The sequence below is a fragment of the Sylvia atricapilla genome, chromosome 1, assembly GCF_009819655.1.
Source record: "Sylvia atricapilla isolate bSylAtr1 chromosome 1, bSylAtr1.pri, whole genome shotgun sequence".
Classification (NCBI taxonomy): domain Eukaryota; kingdom Metazoa; phylum Chordata; class Aves; order Passeriformes; family Sylviidae; genus Sylvia; species Sylvia atricapilla.
In genome coordinates this window covers 58,929,655-58,951,288 of record NC_089140.1, presented here as the reverse complement: position 1 = coordinate 58,951,288, position 21,634 = coordinate 58,929,655, and the positions used below count along the sequence as shown (strand labels likewise).

At 36.0% G+C, this 21,634-nt stretch overlaps 1 protein-coding gene across 2 annotated transcripts in view; it reads left to right on the top strand.

Moving 5' to 3' along the window:
* The window catches only part of ATP9B (ATPase phospholipid transporting 9B (putative)), a 152,600-nt gene that overhangs the window by 90,212 nt on the left and 40,754 nt on the right, over positions 1–21,634 (top strand). For both annotated transcript variants that reach the window (XM_066323671.1, XM_066323661.1), the window contains exon 12: positions 12,981–13,141. In XM_066323671.1, the coding sequence (XP_066179768.1) occupies positions 12,981–13,141 (161 nt within the window). The remainder of the gene's footprint in view (positions 1–12,980; positions 13,142–21,634) is intronic.

Genomic DNA, 21,634 nt, shown 5'->3' with positions numbered 1-21,634 from the left:
GAGGTGGAGAGGGTAGGGGCAAAGGGCACAGCCTCTCAGAGGGGCCTTGGGACCTCATCCCGTGACTTGGAACTGCAGCGCCTTGCTGGCCATGAGCGAGCCAAAGTGGTGCCATCCAAAATACTGCTGTTGTGGAAGGCAGCTCTTGTGTGCTTTCCTACATTAGGGTTATGTTCTGCACACTGGGCGTTAGTTAATAACCACAGCCAGCACTTTTTTTTGTGGGTTTTTTTTCCTTATTGTGTGTATTTTATTGGAAGTCTGAAACCTTATTGCTGAAATTATTTTTTCCTTAGTTAAGATCTGTGCAAACACATTTCTGAAATGTACAGTTCCAAAAACTTTATGCTGCAACTGGTGTAGAAAGTCAGGTGTGCCTAAGGTCTTTATGAACTCTAGTTGTTATTAGGAAAAGCCTATATAATTTGTCTTTTGCATGATTTTTATGATTTCTGCAATATTTTTCATATTTTTTTGAGTAAGTTTAATTTTTTCCAATCTGGAAAGGAACTATATAATAAGGAATAGAGATATTAGTTTTAGTGATAGGCAAGTTCAAAGTATATTGATTATCAATTTTTACAATTATTATGAAAGAGGAATGTCCTAAATGTCAGAAACAAGGATGTTTAAGACCTGCAGAGCATTCTTAGAATAGATGCTTATCAGATTTTCACAACTTTTATTTGGATGCTTTACAAGCATTAATTATTGTTTGCTGTTATGATTGGATAGCCTTCTCTTTGTGTAGAGCAATTATAAGAAAACATCTTTTGAGGTTTTCATTTATGTGACTCAATAATTCACGCAGCTGAAGTCTCATGTATTTCTCTAATTACTGGAGGCTCAGAAACCATCACAATTCACGTGACTTGAAATCTTAGTCTACAGTGATGGATATCTACAGGGACAGGAAAGTTATCTCCATATCAGGACATAGTATTTGTTTTGATGTAGGCTGAGCACAGTGATCATAACTAAGATAATTTACTGAGTTGTGTTTGCACGCTTGAAGTAACAAGCTTGTGATATTCTTAACAAACACAGTCTTTGCCCTTCTTTTTTACCTCAGTTCAGAGAGCAAGTCTGTGGATGAATTTAGTATTAAAATCATCATTCTAGCTTGTACCAGATGAAAATAATGTGGTTTAGAATGTGGATTAGTTTGTTAAGAGTGGATCGTTCTTCATATTCTTAAAGCTCATTCCTTTCCCATCCTATCTTTTGGAATGTATCCCAAAACACTGTTTATACAAAACAGCATTCAGTTTCATTTCTTTTATGATTTGGAGACACTGTGGAATCTTTTCTTAATCTCATAGTCTCCAAGGAATTCACTCAAATATTTTCTTTTATAAAAGCAAATATAGACAACTTGTTACTCAGCTCAAAAAAGAAAATAAGGTTCTTACTGAAGCCTACTGGGTTTGAAAGACAGGCTTTTTTTTTTTTTTTTTTTTCTCTTTGCCTATCACATAGAGCTCGTTTTTCTAGTCTAAGTTTGACAGTGGTTGGACAGTTGTTTATTTCAGGTTTTTTTAAAGAACTGTTGAAAAATTTTTTGATTCAATCTGTTGTGATACAGTAATATGTATGGTCTCTGGAAGAGATTCAGTCAGCACCAATCCTCTGCTTTGTATTCAATATATCTTTCTTCTGCCTACCTTCCTCCTTGCCTTGTTCTTGCCTGCTTCTCCACCCTGTTCTTCTGGTGTAATACTTCTACTAGTTCCACCTACTCCTTTCTTTCTTTCATCTCTTTACACTTCTTGCACGTTTGTTTTTTCTCTGACATGCAGTACATTTGTGAAGAAGAAAGTTTAAATCTTTGATGAGATTAAATTATCAAATAATAATTGTCACAATTTGTTATCTTGAAAAATGCTGTCTTGGTTAGTGTGCACTCATTTTGTAATCATAAAAGATCATTATCCTGATTTACCTCCTCAGCTCTTACCTGCATCTGTCCACGTGTTCCTTCCTCCTTAGCCTATCCAGGCCTGTCACCTTCCTTTTAAAGCTACTTTCATCACAACTCATCTATCTTTCATCTGCTCTGCTACTGAGTTGTTGGCTTTAACTTGTGAATGCATGGTTGTTAACAGTTTCATGCATGGGAAGAGATTCCCCATAAGCAGCTGAATAGCCTTTTCATTGACCTTATCTATACATACTTTTGAAATTCCCAGAGGTTCTCTTGCTGTATGTCCACCTCTTATTCTCACTTTTGGGGTTTTGTTTCAGCTGTTACTGTATCTTTACTTCCTCCTTTGTCCTCAGATCAATTTGTCTGGTCCTTAGCTTGTTGAGGCAGTTCATCCAGTACCTAATAAAGGGCTGTGCTCTGTCTAAGGGATCTCACTCTTGATTTGCAGCTAAAAAAAGTTGAACCAAATTTGTGTGTATTTATAAATTTGGAGGTTGTGGGAATTAAGTGTTGCAAGTGAGATACACCTAATTGTGTCTGTGCTGTGAAACAGTACTTTCGAGGCTACTGGCAGAAGCGTGGAGGGGTACCCATTAAAGTTCTGTATTTCCTATATGAATCTTTCCCTGTCCTTTTTTTTCCCCTCTTGCATTGAAGCATGTATTCACTCAGTATATTACTCCTGCACTGAAGAAAAAGTGTGCTTCTGTAGCCCCTCTTTTGGGACACAGGTTTGAATCATTTAGCAAATACATTTGCTGATGTTCCTATTAGTTTTGTAATGACTCTCCCCATTGTGAGGTTAAGATATGCTCTGTATGCACTGTTTTATTTTTAAATGTATTTAATTCTGTAAACACTAGGTGAGTTTTTAATGCCTTGCATAGTATTTTATATTCTATTTTGACCTTCCAATTTTCTTTGAGAACCTGAATAATTTATTTCTAACTACTGAAGAGTTTTATAGTTCTACTAAACAACAGTTTCCTTGTGGAAGGTCTGCTAGCTTCCAATGACCCTTAGCTGCCATCTGGTACAAATTCAAAGTGCTTCTGTCATCTGCTGCTAATTGCTGTCACCTGCATATTGCAGTCACTGAGCAACTTGGAGTGCAGTAAAGCAGGAGGCATACTGCTTTGTATAGCTACAATCTATCCATAACATCCATGACTTCTTTATTAATATTAATTTAATAATAAAAGAAGTACATGCCTCATGAGATGGTATGAATTAATATAAATGACATTTCATGTTTATTTTAATAACTTTCAGGGTTTAATCTGACATTCAAAAATGTGTGTAGATTTGTATTATAAATATATTTATTATTTCAGCATTCTTCAGCCTGTTTATTCTGCTGAGATTGTTCAAACAGAATCTTACAGAAGAGTTCTTTAATCTTTTTTGTAAGCTGATAAGCTTTAGTCAGGGCACTAGCCTACAGCAGCATATTATATTAATGTATTTTACTTGTAATTTAGAGAACAAGAAGAATATCCTGATCTGAAGGCTAAACTGTCCCCTGTGGCACTCGCACAGCTGATAATCGTGAACTAGAAAGATGTGTATATCAAATAGTTTACAAAATGAAGCCAGCTGTGTTTCCCTACATACTGTGGCTTCCTGACATGCATCATTAAACCTTATTAGCTACTTCCTTTTACAAAGATTCTTGTAGTCTTGAACATTGCATATTAACATTTTCTGCCCCTCCAACTGGAAATTATTTGCTTTATTGTAGAGTGTCAACTTGCTCTAGTTTCTGATATGCGTTCTAATTGGTACTTTAGAGTATAATCATAGTGAAATACCACTCTGTGCATTTCTTTATTTGGAAAATTAATACCGACCTTTTCACTTCATCTGTCAATCTGTGCAACTTTTCACACAGTTCCCAACTGTTGGGATTGCTTGCAAAACATTAAGTATGAAATGGTTCATAAAATGTTTTTAAGAATATAAACACAAAAAGGAGTTACTTTTATGGTAAGATTGTTGCTGTTGTTGTTGCTTGCTTAATAGAAATAAAGCTATTTCAGCTGATACATTTAATGATGCAAAAGACCTCAAAATGTAGTGATATTATTAAGTTAATCTTTGTTGTTCGGATGAGGCTTTGTTTAGTAAAACCACCATCCTGCACACATGCACACACACACCACTTGATTGCTGAATTCTGATAATAAAATTCAGCTCTTAAACCTTAGGGAAGCAAAAATTTTCAAATATTAATCTCTCTGTGGGTAAAAACAGATTTGGAATTAAGTACAAAAATCAAAATATTTATTATATATATGCATTTGTACATATTTATAGGTCTTTTGTATATCTGACCAGAAAGACAATTGAATATTTCTGATCTCTTTGGACAACACTATGGAAAATATTATTCCAGAACCTTATTTGTTTGTATGATCCCAAGAATAATTTCAAACCAACATGTTCTGTTAATTGTCTTGAAACATATTTTGTGTTTATTTTAGGATAGAAGGCACAAGTAACAAGGCATTATATAGATTATGAATAACATGTAACTGTATAAAGCAAAAAAATAAAGAACCATACTAAAAACCTTTTTGTTGATATTCCTCGTCTAAAAAGTTTGATATTTGTTTCAGAAGGATAGTTTTATTTGTAAACACATTAGTGCATTAAAAGTGAGCTAGAAATTCTAGCATTCAGGTCATAATTTCTACTACATCTTTAAGTCTGAAAATTGATGTTTTTACATAATACAAGTAAGAAGTTGCACATCAAATCTTATCTAGACATCTTCATTGAGAAGATTTGTTTTTTCTGTGCCTTAAATGGTTGTGGACATTTGCTCTGGATTTACTTTGGGGATTTCTACTCAGACTTGAAGAAAGCTGTTGCCTTTCTTTGGCATTTTACCCTATATTCTCACATTTAATTAATCTTTAGGAGACTACTGCTGATTTCCCATCGTATGGAGCAGCTTTCAAGCTCCTGTTTAATTTTGAAGTAAAAATAAAAAGTTTTTCTTTCTATATCTCAGGCCTTTTGAAACATTTCTTCTCAGCTTGCAGGCTAACAAGATTTTATACTCAGGAATAGCTAGGGGCAGAGACAACAGTTCGATGCAGTCAAAATGCTCTTTTCTGCTCCTGTCACACGTTTTTCCATTTTTTCTTGAATACTATTGTATGTAAATATGCATTCATATTCCTTATGAATAGGATTCATATGTAAATGTTTTGAAACAAACTTTGAGATGCCGTGTGTTGTGTGGTTGTTCATTTTTTTAACCTGATTTCCTATGCAAGAATACCGAGATGGCTGTGTTTGTATCTGGACCTGTACTGAGACAGGTTTAATGGTGGACATGGAGCAGACATCGCAGAGGGGGAGGAGGAAGGTTGTAGTAATGCTCCACCAATTAATGAATCACTGCATACTGCCGATTTTAATTCCTCATTCAAGAATTTTTATTCATTTTATTCTCTTGCATTTATTGGCTAATCCATCTTCTGGAAAGTTTCTTCAGTCTCTTTAATAATCTGTGTGTTGTATCTGTTGTATTACTTCATTTACATTTCTATGAAGAAAGGTTGGCAGCTCTGATTTCCATCTACTTTTACGGCATCAGCACCAGCTTAATGTATCAGTGTTTTTCATTGAAGTTTTTCTCCAACTTTCATAAACTTTTAGTATAACAAGATGTAATAAAATAAAATGTATGTAATTTACCTGGAAAGAAATTTTAAAAATGCACCTCTCCATTTAACCTCGAGTAAGAGGGAAGGAAAACATATCCTTTCTGCTGTCTTTAGGCTTACTTTCAGTTTGGGATAAAATGAAACTGTGAAATTTTAATATAAGCTTAGATTTTTTGGGTTCTTGGCTTCATTTATTTAATTATATTCTTAATGGAAAATTTGCCATGTGTTTTGATAACCTTAGCTCTGACCTCTCTTACCTCAGCCCTGTGTGACATTAAACTCATTACAAAATGTAATAATCTCTGCTAATAGCCTAATCTAGATGGTCTATGAGGAGATGAGTTACTAACACCTTATTTTGAATGTGCAGTAAGGAAATGTTGGATTTGTTTAGGTATACATTTTCCAGTATTCAATTTTAAAGATGTCTTTGAAAAAGCTGTAAGGTTCCCCTACCATTTATGCAATATTATTAAACATAGTGTGCCATATATATAAAACCCACAGATTCAGTCCCTACTATGCAAATACTACATTTGTGCAGTTTTCTATTTGAAAATTAGCCAGTCAGCCACGCGGTCTGAAGTGTAGATAAAATACTAGTCCTAAAATGTATGCAAATGAAACAGCTAGCTGTTGCTGTCAATTTGTTAGGTCCCTTTTGTAATTGTTTGTTTGGTTGGTTTTCTTGAAGGAAGTAGTACCTGTTAATAATTTTTTTTACTTATATCTTTAAATTTTGGATTGATTGATTGATTGATTTATACAGAAAAATTCTACACGATGAAAGTTTTGGAACCAGTTTTCCCTGTGTTAATTTTGCAGTTATTGTGCAGCTAATTATCTTCATCTGTGAGACAGTAAATCATATTTTTTTAACCTACTCAGATTTGAAAAAATGCCATCTCCCTTGAGTGTATTTTAAAAATAGTGTGTAATGTATAAAGCTGCTTATTCTGTATTCTGCCCCTTGAAAGATCTGATTACATGACAGCATTTGTAGAAAAGTCTTGAGTTGAAGCTGATGACGGCCGAGCTTAAAGAAGATATAACGAGCACATGTAAAAGGTACATCTGAAATATAAATCTGAAGATAGTGTTCCCGTGTAAAATCAAGCACTTGTGTAAATCCTGCTCTTCTCCCACCCCCGAGAATTCCATGCCTTAGCAGTATTGATCAGATATAAGAAGGATTGCGAGTGCTTAGAAACTCTAAATGTCTTTTGTGCCTCAATTTTTTTAGAATTGAAAAAACCCCGATGAATTAAGAGTTTCACTGTGTAAATGCTTTTGGTTGTTGAAGTTTTCAGTAGGAGTAGCTATCTTATATTACTGAAGCAATTCTTCTAAATTGATGGCTAGTGTTGATAAAATGTTTTCAACTGGTAGCTTTTAATAGGAGGAGAGGATGCCTGTAATACAGCACACCCCGTGTATGGACACCGGGATTTAGGGGGCCCTTAACCTTTTCGATTTCTTGATGTGCTCTGGACATGTTTTAATCATTCGCCTTTGTGACAAACACGTAGCTAAGTCGGGAACACATGGTCGCACGGCATCTGACTAGCGCTGCCTTAAGGTGCCAGACTGTCTGTGTGAAGGTGTATGAAGGTGTATGAAGGAAGTGTAAGGTTTTGCCGAGGAGGAAACAGCAGTGTGAGTGCCCGATCCGAAGTGTCAAAGGCGGGTCGCTAAGCCGCGGTGTTTCCGCAGCAGCCGCCGGGAGCCGGGGACCCTCCGCGCACACAGGCGGCCGCGGCCGCCCTCTGCTGAGCAAAGCGCGCACGGCAGCGCCGGCCGGCCTCCCTCCCTGCCGCCCCGGGCAGAGCCGAGCCAAAGGCACGTACCCGCGGCTGGCCGCCCTGCATCTGCGGAAAGGCTCCTTCTGAGAGCAAGCGTCAGGCCGAAGGATGTTTAGAGACAGGACTGTAGTTTACCAAACCGCAAAAGCGTTCAGGAAAGCCGGAGCTCTGCTCTGCAGGATGAGTCGTGTTCAGTTTCTCTCATTGGGATCATTTGAAACAGAATGGTTTACCACTGAGTAAATCGTTGGCATTCAGGTAAACTAGGTTACAATTGAAAAAGAAGACACTTAGGAAGGTTATGAAATCTGTGCCTAACATCTGACAAAACGAGTGCCTTACTGCAAAGAGCTGAGCCCTGCTGAAGTGAAGTGTGGACATAGCTCACTTACAGTTTTTATTGCAGTAGAAAACTAGAGAAAGCTAAGCACCTCTAAAATCCTGGAGAGGATTCGCCAGCTTCAGTTTGAGTATCCAGACTCAGATGATGTTGAGTCTGGAAAAGGCAGCAATATAAAATGGATGGATAAATGAGGCAGAGACAGAAAGAATGGTGTGAGTCCTCCTTTTTTTTTTTTTTTTTTTTTTTTTCTTTTCCTTTTAGCATTATAGATATTTCTATTTACAAAGGGGAATTCCACTTCCATTGTGATTAGTTTATTTCAAAACACATAAATATTCATTTATTAATAGTGTGTTAAAGTAAAACCAGGCAAGCCAGAAGGGCAATGAAGGGTAATTTCAAAATATAATAAAAGCATCCTGTTTTTGAGAGAAGCTAAACCTCTGGTTTTGAATATACATCAAAACACTACAAATGTACTTGAGCGTCTCTTTCATTGGACAATGACCTGTATTTCTTCTTGAGTTTTAAAATTTCTGCCGATTTCAGTGGGTATGCATTGGAGATGGACTGATTTAGACAAGAATACAGACAAATAATTGTAATTTGTTTCTTTGGGGATACAATTAACACTAAATATCTTAAATTACTTATTGAAATCAGTGTAAAAATTATGTAATTCAGTTCCATAAAACTGCAGTATTATTAACATGATACCTAATATTTCAGTTTGCTCAAAGGCTGCATGAAGGGTGAATATTTTTTTTTGCCAAAGGTAAGACAGAAAATGTTACTGGAATCAAATTAACTATTTTCTGGTAATTACTTCTGCATAGGTCAAATAGAGGACTAAATGGACTAAATAAGTAAAGTTTATTTCAGTTCTGTGAACTTAAATAGACCAATCCTCCCCTTGCATTATTGCTCAATTCTAAAATGAATAAAACCTGTAAAAGGTTTTTAGTGCTTCAGAAAATGTTTTCAAGGTTTCATTGTTGCTCTTGCAGCTAACCAGAGATGAAATCATGTTTGAAAATTGACATCAGAAAAAGCAGGGACAGATGATTTTTTTTTACTAAATGGTCATTTTATACATTTTTGTATTTCTTTGCTTTTCCCACCTTTGAATCTACTGAGTAAAAGAATGAGAAAGATATTGATTAAGCAGTGTACCATACTGTATGCAAGATTTGGTCAGTGTGACATTAATAAGTCAGGTTTGTAGAGAAACATATTTGTGCAGACCATTGCTTGAGTACAGGGAATTAAGGCCAGATGCTTGCTAAACCTGAATTTTCTTGTTTTGATTCATAGTTATATTATCTTAATGTGGTTACCTGGATTGCTGAGCAGTCAAGACTTTGAATCATAGGAGTTAGGAGACTTAAGAAAGAAGAAATGTTTTCCAAAGTTACTCTTTGTGGTTTTAGTGTCAAAGATTAAAGTAGATAGATAAGGATGTGTTGCCTTACCAGCCTTTAAACACAGATTAGTAATCTGTTATTTCTAGGGACTACAGGGAGGGTTTAACAGATTATTGAATAAAGTCATAACAGTTTGGATAAATGCAGCTGACTGTATAGTATAATCTATATAATTTTTTTTATAAATGATGGAATGCCACTAGTCATTTTTTTTAGGCAGACCTTGTTTTTGTCATCCTGCAGCTGAAAGGTGTATTATTTGAATTTTAATGTTTTTAAATATTTACTGTTACATACCTTTTACATCTTAGTGTAGGCTACAATTAATGGAAACATATATAATATACTAGTATTCAAGATGTAATAAATTAATTTCAGAGCATGTATTAAGAATAGGAAAGAAATTTTTTAAGTTTATGGTGCAAGTTAAAACCCAAGTCCCTCTCAAGCATGCATGCCATGAAATTTCATTGTAGTCAATGTAGTGTTTGGCAGTGCAGAACCAGGCTGATTACTGAAATATAATTACCTTTGTGGAGGAATTTGGTTGCAGGGGGAAGTCTAGCCTAAGACTGTGCCTTAATACTTCAGTAGTATTAAAGTAGGGCACTTAAAGGCTATTCGTGAGCAATTATTTCTAAATGTACTTGAAACTGTAATTGAATAAAAAATGGCTACACTAGACTATTTTGATAAATCTTTGCCATTTTATAGCATTTAATTATCAAATTTTGCATTTCAGTATTCTAGCATTTTAAAAGTTCTCATTTTCAAAGTAATATGCATTTTATATGCTAAAAGAATTGTTCTATTGCTACAATAATAGCTTCAGAAGATAACCTTTCCTAAAAGTTAAGCATCTAGGGCAGGAATAGCAATATTGTTGTTCTGATTGCATTTCAGTAACTAAGAGAGTTCTTATTGTTTTCAACTTTTTAATTACATAAAGATTTTTCTCATAAGATAATGAATTATATACCTTATGGCCCAAAATGTATAGTGTAGACTTTGAATCATTCCCTCATTCAAAAATGAAGTATTTTAAAAACTTGTCAGCTTTTTTACCATGCAAGTAGACAATTGATGGCATAAGCCATTACTTTATTGAGAACCATTAGCTATTTAAAACTCTGTGCATAAATTAAAGAGGAGCTAAATGGATTTGCAGTTGTTGCCATTAGTAGCATTTTAAATTATACAGGCAATTATTGTGTTCATTTTCATTATCGTAGAGCAGCCCCTTTGCAAAACTATTGTGGTTTTCTTAGACATTATGTACAAATTTTCCCTTGGAGATTAAAATTTCCAGTGGTGTCTTTAATTTTGTTAAGCTGTTTCAAATAGAACAAATATTATGACAAGTAGAAGAAAATTTGTTTTACTAATATGGGAAATAGCAGTAAGCGTGGAAAATTACTCCAATTCTTAATTCATCTATTTCTAATATTTTCCTAGTTATTCTAGTTACTGTTTTCTAAAGAAAATAAATAGCTTTTGTAAGATGGCATATTTTACAAGTGCTTTGATAAAATTACAGTATAGTTAAAATCAAGTTTATCCACTCTTCCAATATTCAGATGAATTTTAGAGAATGTTAGTGAATTTCTACATAAAATTTGTCTGGGTAGTTCAACAGTGTTTCATTAGTTGACTGCAGAAATTGTTTAAGTGTGACGGCACAGAATTAAACTAATTAAGTGTCTTTTAGTACATTGGAGTAACTAGTTTTTGAGAAATGGAGAATGCATTTCTATTAAAACTTACTTTCTTTGTGTGCCTTTATGTTTATGGTGCAAATTAAAACCCAAGTCCCTCTCAAACGTGCATACCATGAAATTTCATTGTGAATTGTAGAATTCTGCAATTGCCTTCAGTTACTACAGTAAATAAAATTATTAAAATTTACTATGGCAGATAGCATGATCTATATTTTAAAGAATGGCATTATTAGTAGCAAATCAAGTGTTCTTGAGCAAAAGATTTATTGTGTAAAAAATTTTTCAGCATCAACTTTTATCATCATAGTGCCTCTCCAAACACATTTTTGTTCAGTCCCAAACTTAAATTTACATCTGTCTTCATCAATTGGAAAGGTATTAATGCTTTGAATTAGCTATATATCAGTATGCAGTGGACTAAATTTAATGTTTCTGTCCTAAAAGTGACATTCTTTCCACAGAAGCTCTTTATTCATTTCTGTTCTGGGGTGGGGTTTTTTATGGGGGGTGGAGAGGGGAGAGATAGGCTTTCACTACCATGATGCAGGGGAAAAAAAAAGTGTGAGGTGGTAGTTATGCATATTGCAAGACAGTGATTCTTTATTTTATTACAAAAAAAGACCAACTCTAGAAGGCCAGATTAAATCATTCCTTTCACTTTTTAATGGGATTTGGATGAATAGAGTAAAATATGCACTTTGCATTCATTGATAGCATCTTTAGGTTGAGGTAATTGAGTCTTTTTTCCCTGACTGAATGAATAATGACTTCATCTGATCCTCAGCGAGGCCTGAAACTTAGGCTGCCTTTGTCAACGCAAAAAGATCTGGGCTTTGAAACATGCTCTACTTCCCTGGCTTCATTTTTCTTCATTTTAATCCAAAAACCTATTTTTCTCAATAATTCAAGCATAAACTATGTAGTAGTTGAAGCAGCGGAAATTGCAAGATATTTGTCCTCGTTGTGCTGCTTTTTAAATGCAGCTGATAAATCAGCCGCTGTGGTCTTCAGCTGCCTGGTTCTCTAGGGAAGGGACAGCCCATGTGTAAGCAAGATTGCTGGAATTTTTAAGAACTATATTTAAAGTGCTTCTTTTGCAGACTGTTCGTTATCTAAGGAAGTGTTATGTTTACTGGTCTTACTGGCAAGACTTGGAGATAAAAGGGGCATCTGCGATGGGGCCTAGGAAACTCTTGCTGACATAGTGTTCCCACATATTTTACTGACTACTAGAGCATCTCAAAAAGTAGAGTAAAAATACCCTAGCTTACATCATGCATTATTGAAATTGTGGGAGTCTTAGTTACATAGCTTAAATATATTTTTTTCATGAGAAACAGTGGATGAAAGATAGCTTCTCCTAATGTGTTACTTAAAGTGTTTCTAAATCAAATACCTTTTTATTCATGTGAAGTTGAAGCTCTGTTTCACTATATTGGTTTGAAAATGGATATTCCACTTGATTGTTATTTTTATTATTATATTGGATAAGTGAAAGCTTTATACAATTAAAAATCATTTCTGTATCATTTGGTTCAGATTTACAGAGTGGGATGAGAGCACAGTGACAAGTCACAGTGCACTTGTCACGTGAATGAGAAGTCACAGCCTCTATTCCATTTGGCTATTGGTTCTTGAATTCAACAGGGGTTTGATCTTCTAGCAGTCAGTGAGCTTCCCTACAAATATAATACACAGTGCCAGTATTTTTGCTGCATGCATGACAGAAGAAAATTGTCCCTGCTCATTTGTTCATCTGTAATTCTTTCCTCCTTGCCCTTCTGTGTTCCTGTCCTGGAACAAGGAATGGGGAAGGTGTGTCAGACTTGAGGCCATTCAAAAGGCTTGGCTGGGACAGTTCACATTGGTTCTGGCTGGTTGTTGCCACAAAACCAGGGAACATCTTTTGTGTGCAAGCATAGCAATAAGAATCAATGCAATTATCAGAGTTCAGTTAATTGTTACACATGCATGGATTTATAATAGGTAGGAATAACTACAGCAAATAATTGCTAGTTGTTTGCATTGCAGAAGCATAAATTTAAGAAAAACTCGTGTCTAACTTGATTTCTTTTTCTTCGTCCAGGTTGGTTTGCTGGACCTGGAGCTGAATCAGCTGACCAAAGCGCTGTTTTTGGCTTTAGTTGCACTATCAGTTGTTATGGTAACTTTGCAGGGATTTGTAGGCCCGTGGTATCGCAACCTTTTCCGCTTCCTCCTCCTGTTTTCCTATATCATCCCAATCAGGTATGTATAAGAATGAAAGCAAAATACAGTTGTCTAATTTCACTGTATGTGGCTTTCTTGAAATTTACACTTGCTTCTCATTGCAAAGGAAATTGATCTTATCAGGAAGCTGAAAGAGAAGGTGCCAGCAAATCTGCTGATTCTTGAAGGATCACTGTACAGAAAACAATACTGTTGTATTTTTTTTGTATAATGTTCATCTTGCTGGAGTAATCAGGATATCTAATCCTTTGCTAGCATAAATGTATTAATAAGGATACAATGTTGGTATATGAGAAAGTGGTTTCAGGAAGCATGCAGTTGAATGAGCTGCTAGATACATTATGGAATTTTGGTTTTAATACCTTAAATACTAAAAATGTTCCACTTCTCTGGTTAAAATACAGCTGTTTTACCCCAGTAATGATTAATTTAAATTGGGTGGGTGAATAATGTAAGTGCTCTTTTACAATGAGAGGAGTCTTAACATGTGTAACCAAGTAGAGACTTGCCCTGAATTAATTAATTCATTAAGCATGAGTACTGTATATTCAAATTGCAGATAAACTGGAACACGAAATAATATCCATGTGTGTAATCAAGTCTTCTGTAGACACTGAAGTGGGAACACTGACTCTGAAATTAGTTCTTTTCTTTGCATGGGTATTGCCTTTGCAAAATGGAAATACTGTTTCCTGTTAAAATACCCAGTGTTTAGATTAAGGTAATTGTTAATTTTAGATCCTCTTGAACTGTTCAGTTTGAGATATATCATTCAGTAAGCCCAGTGATCAGCCAGAGTTAGCAGCATCTAAACTGTAGCTAGATTTAAGACCTGTCCCCTCAGGCATGCACACAATATATAAGTTCACGTAATAAAGGGAAGAGAAATAACAGGAGGATTTCATTAGGCCTTTTAATCTAAGCTTACATTACTTACACGTTACTATGATCGCATTTTTTAAGTACATGTCTGTGTGAGGGAAATTGCTTTATATTTGACCAATGGGATACTCAGGAAGCCTCTGCATTTTATAACTTCAAGGGCTTTATTTTTATAGTACTTTCATGTTGCAAGAGAAACTGATTCACAGGGAAGTTGAAGGATAAGGTTCTGGCAAATCTGCTGGAACCACAATTTTGGAATATCTTTCTAAACGCTGTCATTGTCATACTCCTTTACTGCTTGTATGATTCTATTCAGTCATGTTGCCATCCCCCCCGCCACACACACACAGTTACTGAGTATTAAGCAATTTATCCATGTGAACAGGCAAAAAGGCCTCCATTCAGATGGTTAAGTCTATGTTTTACTGAGAGATGCACTTTAAAACTTCCAGTTTTAAAAGGGGAAATAAGAGCTAGGGATATAAAGGGTCTCTTCTAACTAAAGGATAACTTTTAACTGTTTTAATATCTTTATTACTGAATGCAAGAGGATTAATGCCATATAGGTGTTGTAAGTAAATTTTACTCTGTACTGAAAGTTCAATATATGCCGTTGACAAAACATGTTCAGTGAGCAGCTCATTCTCAATGTAAGAGTTGTTTAGTGGATTTGTGGAATAGCTTTTCTCCAAAAATAATTTCTAGCATGCATCTAATCCAATTTGCAATTGTTTGTGGGAGATAATATAAAAACTAAAAGTATTAGAGAAAATAAAAGTATTAATATTGGTTTCACTCATCAGATAGAAATTTATCAGAGAACACATTCCTTCCTAGAGTCTCATCTGTTTCTCTACCAAATTTTCATCAACCCAGATCTTCATATATACAGGGTTACTTCCCGCACTGTCAGTAAAATGAACAACTCAGTCATGCTGCTGCTCAAGTATGACTACACTTCCCTTCCTCTCTTCTGTATGTTAAGCATGGAAATGACTTAATTTTTAGGCTGTATTTTAAATGTGAACTCTCAAAGATGAAAATTACAGAGCGAATGACATTGGAGCACCAGGTGTTGTATCCTCCCATTATTTTAAAAATAGCTATATGGGGGAAATTATGGACTTACAGAGGTAAACGAAACGTCAGAGATTAGGATTCACTGGTAGAGGCAAAGCATATCTGGACTCATGAATTGTGTTGCTTGATAGTTTTAGAGAATTCAGGAAGTTTCTAATCGTGGAGCTTTTTTGCAGTTCTGTTTGGCCTTTGGTTTGCAGAGCAAGGAAAATTCCAAGTATGCAATAGAAATAGTTTTTCATGGCTAGATGTGTTTGGTGAAGATCATCAGGAAGATAATGATAGAGTTAGTAGAGTTTAACTGATCTTTGTGCAGCCTCTCCTATAATTAATAGGTGCTTCAGGTGCTTCAGAAAGAAGCTGATTCCTTGTGATTCAGCTGCATCCTAAATACTAGGCTGGAAGGATGTTGCTTCACTTTGCACAGGGTATTCTTAATGTAAGACATGTAAGACTTAAGAAGTATAAACATAAAACAACTGTAAAAAAACCCCAACAGCGCAGCAAAATAAAAACCACCCCAACAAGCAACACACTCACCCCTTACTTCCAAAAAATCATCCTCCAACATTGCACATTGTTCTGTGGTGCACAAGGAATCAAGAAAAATGGAGAAAAAGTAGTAATAAACAGATATCAAAAGCTTAGGCCATCTCAAAACTGTTTGTAAGTTATAATTATTATGCACAAAATGTTTTGAACAGCCCCACACCCCCAAAAATGTTTGACCCTTAAAAGTTTTTCTGTCATTGATGTTTTTTTCTTTACTACGTGAACTTTTTCCATATTGAAGAACCATAGCCCAAGGAGCCTTCATGGGCAATCTGCTTCCCTAAAAAGTCAAGCTATTTTAACTTCTTAATATTTATTAGGGAAGGAGGATATAAAGCAAGTCCTTGACAGACTGTCCAAAACAAAGTAAATCTCTCTAGGATTATCTTCACCTATTAGCTGAGTTTTTCCATGTTCCTCAGCATTTTTAGGCTTTTATCTAGTTAGCTCTGGCCAACTAGACTGTATTACCTAGTGCAGTTGTCACATAGCAAGCTAGCAGAGAGGGTAGGTCCATGCTGCTGCTCTTTGTGATACCAGTGTGCAAGTTCTTAAGTGTGTGATGTCATCTTTACTTTTTTAATGCTGTGCTTTTGTCAAACAACTTGTACTTTTTGGATTGTCTGTTTTCTGAATGACAGGGGGCAGAGGGCAATAACAGTCACGCTAATGAAAAGCCTGGGTGGGGGAAGATTTTTTAATTTTAAGTGCAAGAGAATAGAAGAGGTTGTAATCCATATGGGATGCAAGATACCAACTACTACTGAGATGAAACTTCCCATGTGTATGTATATGGGTGCAGGAAAAGTGGGAAAGCTGTTAGAGAACCTTGTCACAAAATGATTCTGTTCTTTTCCCTGGACTTAAGTACTAACATGTCTTTATCAGTCACTTGAACTATTGTAGCAAATGGTTCAGAAAGCCCAGGCTAAAGAAAAGATTTAGGGATGGCACTGCCCCAACAAACCTGGATCCCCTCCACCACGAATGGACTTTGTTTATTCATTGTCTGGTGTTCTTCACCACCTTGAAAGATAAAGTGAGTTGCAGTTTGTGTTGAGGTCTTCTGTATGTTTGGATTTTGTTAAAAATAATAATAATAATAATATAGCCAGGAAATGTTTTCAAGATAATTTAGTTTTAGCCAGACAGTGTTTGGTGAAATTGCTGCCTTAGGTACAGACATGTGAGTCTTGTAGCTGTATGTGCTTCTGTTTAGCTGTTAAGAACTACAGAGGATTTACCATAAAATTATAGGATACTGATACTGACTAGGGATCTGTTAAAATGTGTATCACACAGGCTCTATATCTACTAGCAGTTTAAAGCTGGATTCACATGGGCTTAATCAGCCATCACTTTAGAAGGATCCTTTAGTTTTAGTGTGAACAGAAGCTGAAATGTCTCTTGTCCTTTCCTTTGAACATCCCAACATTCCTAGTCACTGCGATGTTCTGCCAAAAGAAGCTGTCCCAAATGCCTAGAAGTAACTGCCTTGCACTTCAGTAGTAAAGTTTTGGGGCTGGTTTTTTTTTCCGGGTCTTCAGGAGAAGCACTTAAATCCTTCAAGTTATGTCAGTCTGTTCTCAGGGGCAGTGAGGATAAAGCTGCTAGGAGGTCTTATGTCTGAAATTCATTAATAGCCCCTCAAATCCCACATCATACGGATATGAATTTCTGTGTTTTCTTGAGATCCAGAGAACTCACACCTATGCAGACTGTCTAACAGCAGCAAGCAGCTATGCTGCTTTCAATCATGCTGTAGTTTCTGCTGTGTTGGAGCTCAAATCTGTATAATCTATAGATCTGAGAGTATCAGTATGTAAAGTCTCACAGAGAGACAGAATATATATTAGAGATGTAATGCAAAGGTTTCAGTGTGAAAAAGCTAAAGAGCTGCTTATGAAGTGGCTTAAGCAAGTGGTTTAATACACATTTGGTGTATTGTGCTTTAATACCATGTAATGATATATAATGCAATCTCTATAGGGGCTAAAAAACATTATGTGATGCTTCATGATGTTTTACTAATTAATTTTGCAGCAGAAGTTATAGTGTGTCTCTCTTATGCTGAGACTGTCTTACCTCCAGTGTGGTGCTGTACTACTACCTGAGCTGGCTTTGTGCTTCTCTTAAAATGTCTGATATTCATGCTACATAGAAAGAGCACAGAATCATAAAATTATTTAGATTAGAGATCTTTTAAGATCATCAAATCCAACTATTAACCCAGCACTGCCAAGTCTACCACTAAAACATTTCCTTAAGTGCTAGTCCAACCTGTGGGTCTTTTAAAATACCTCCAGCGATCTAGACTCTACCACTTCCCCAGGCAGCTAGTTCCAATGCTTGACTCTAGCCAACCAGAGCTCTGGTGAGGAAGTTTTTTCTAATATCCGGTCTAGAGTTCTCCTGGTACGACTTGAAGCTGTTTCCTCTTGAGACCGACCCGCTCCTGGCTACACCCTCCTTTCAGGCAGTTCTAGAGAGTGATAAGGTCCCCTCTGAGCCTCCTTAGCTCCAGGCTAAACACCCCCAGCTCCCTCAGCTACTCCTCACAGGACTGGTGCTCCAGACCCTTCCCCAGCTCTGTTCACCTTCTCTGGACACCTTCCAGCACCTCAGTGTCGTTCTTGTAGTGTGGGGCTCAAAACTAGGCACAGGATCCAAGGTGTGGCCTCAGCAGTACTGGGGACACGGGTGATTGCTGCCCTGCTCCTGCTGCTAGCCACACTGTTGCTGATACTGGCCAGGGCCATTGGACTTCTTGGCCACCTGGGCACTGCTGGCTCGTGTTCAGCCACTGCCAACCAGCACCTCCAGGTCCTTTTCTGCTGGGCAGCTTTCCAGCCACTCTGCCCCAGCCTGTGGAGCTGCCCTAGATTGTTGTGACCCAAGGGCAGGGCCTGACACTCAGATAGTTGGCCTCTGCCCATTAACCCAGCCTGTCCAGACCCCTCTTCCTTCCTTCCCTCCAGTGGATAAACACTCCCACCCAACTTTATCCACAAACTTACTCAGGGGGCGCTTGATCCCCTTGTCCAGATCATTATTACAGATATAAAACATGATTGGCTGCAATACTGAGCACTATCAGTCTAAAAAGGAGTAATTTTTTTAAACTGTTGTAATAAATCTTCCTCCTCTCAAATCTTGCAACATTGCCTATTTGCTCCTAGAGGTTTTTTCTGCTTTTAAACATATTTACAGCAAGTGATGCCGAATTTGTGTAGAGTAGACAAGAAAACCCCCCATGTTTTAAATATTATTTGTATTGGATCTCTAATGTCAATATTGTCAGCTTTGTATAAGAGGCCTAATGAAAGTCAGCATCTGATTTGGTAAATGTGATAATAACAAAGAAACATTTTTAAAAGGAAGCAATCATTGTCCGTCTGAGCTGCACATGCTGCAAAGGTGCTTGTTTGACATGTGTTTTTTGGTGTTTTGGGGTTTTTTTGCATTCTTCTATATTTTAAGCCTGTAACAAATTAACAGATTAATTTTTTTCACTAATTATTCCCTAGATTTCTTCCTGGATTTTTAAGTTCTATCTATGTTACAACATTTTCTTTAATATCCTCACATAATAGATAAAATTTAGAAAAATTTGTGCAAGAGAAGTAGTGAGACCAGTTATGAAGCAAGCAGGAACACAGTTCTGAGGTTCTTTTTGGGAGTGCCAAACAGATAGCAAAAAAACCAAAGTAAAAAAAATATGTATATAGTGGACAAAGCACAATGGATTATTATATTCCATTTTCCTCAACAAATAAAATATGAGAGATGGGGAAATTAAAGGATGATCTATAGGTTGATTTTTGTTTGCTTAGATCTTTACATAATATTTTGTTTAAATGAAGTAGCTTCTGTTTTGTTCTATTTCTGTTTGTTTAGTGCCAATCAATAGCAGTTACTAGGCTCCAAAAAATCAGTTTATGTGAAGATTTAACTTTCCAGGCATGTTGAATTTAAAATATTTTTGGTTGTTTCTTCACCAATAATTTAAAAGTTCTTCCATTTATTTTCTAGATTTTGGATAATGCATATATTATGTATAGTTTATGACTGCTTCAAGAAAGCAGGGATATGTTAAGAAAGTTAGGGGACGTAGCCAAAGGGGATTTGGTGCAGTTTCAGATAATAATGGGACCCAAATATCACCTTCAGTATCATTTTCACAGAGAAGGAATTCCTGAAAATAAAAAGGCTACATCTCAATTACTTCCTTTATTTTAGGAAGTGGATACCACTTTGGGTACTCACACTGTGTTTGGAGTTTTGGCAGGGCTTTGGTTTTTTGGTTACAAAACTCTTACGTATGCAGAACTGCTTAGGAATTTAAGAAAAAAAAAAACTACCATCTAATTTTTAGTCAAAATCATACTTTGACTAAATTTTATTTGGCACAATGTCACTTTGTTCACAAAATTGTCTTTGCTAACTTCACTAGGTCTTGATTACTTTTCAGTGAGTCATGAGTGGTAGAATGTTTCTGAAATTTCTGAATGTATTTGTCCAGCTTTCTCAGTGAAGACTCTTTGCTTATTAGCAAATTTCCCCTTTAGACAAAAAAACCCAAATCAGACACCTTTAGCCAGGGGGCCTTACATCATTACAATTAGTGGGAAAAAAATGAAATTTAGAAGTCCTGAAAATAGGAGTGTTTAATCTAAAACACTGGTTTTGTTTTTGAGGGAATAAGAGCAAAACTGCTTGTTTTTAATGTGTAGTAGTAAAAAGCAGTGTGGATTCTGAAACATTGTGTTCTTTATTAATGCCTCCCTGGCTCTTAATGTAATAAATGCCCAAGTTGGATAAAAATTGCCTTCGGATTGCCTGCTCTAGGGTAACTGGTGCTGAGGTGGAAAGACAAGAAACATTGTATTACTGTGTTTGCTAAACATGCTCATTCTCTGCAACAGCCTTCCAATTCCTATATTAACATTCCCTGCCTAAATATCACATGTTAATTGGTTTGCTAAAAATTTGTGTTACTAATGTGACAGTTGCTAATGCTGCCTTGGATGCTGTTTTGTGTGTTTTCATGAATAACTGATGTGTTTGGAGTTTGTTTAAATGGATTAAATTGAGAAGGATTTGAAAACTGGTGAATTTAAAATGTTTTGGTTATATAATGAGGTTTCCTAAAGTCTGCAAAGAAATTATGAGAAATGATAGCTAATATTATCAGGCACTGAAAGTACCTTTATTTCGAGTAAGCTTAGTGTCTCCTTGTTTTATTATGTAAAAATTCTGGGACTTTTTGGCAGAGTATTTTAATCCATTCCTGTGAAACTCTGTTGGAGAGGTTTCTAGTTTCACAAGCAAACTCACTATTAATAGGCCATCATCATTTTTAGTGTTGCATCAGTTTCCATAATGTGCTAAGCAATAGCTGTAATGATTTCAAAGATAAAGATTTCCTCTAAGACAAAAATCACCAAGTGAAGGAAGTCAGAGAAGGATATAGTGTACAAATCTTAGATTAATACTAAAACATTAATTTATACCACTCATTTTTATTCCTGTTTAATTCTTTATTCATCTTAACAATTCAAGTGTGTACCCAGTATCATGCTGTGTGCCAGAAAGCTGTCTTGGACTGTCTGAGTCATTGGGGAGACGTTATTTCTCTGTAGACTAGCAAGGCCAACATTCTATTAGGTCCATCAGCATGAAGGGGGTACATTCTGTTCTACTTAGCAGTGCATGCTGGAAAACTAGAGTAGTTCCTAAAATGCCTTAATGCATTGAAATATGGTTTTCTCCTCACTGCTCAACAACTGAAGTTGGAGTTCTCTTTTTTCTTACCTTTAGATTATATTCAAGTGTATTATAGTTAAATGCATAGAGTGTTTAGAATGTCAAAACCAAGTGATACACATGCTTATAAAAGGTGCAAATGAAGATGAGTACTCCGCTTCAGCTTTGAGGGACTTTTCTGATTTTATCTTACTAAAGCACAGTTTTTACTATCTGAACAACTTTGTA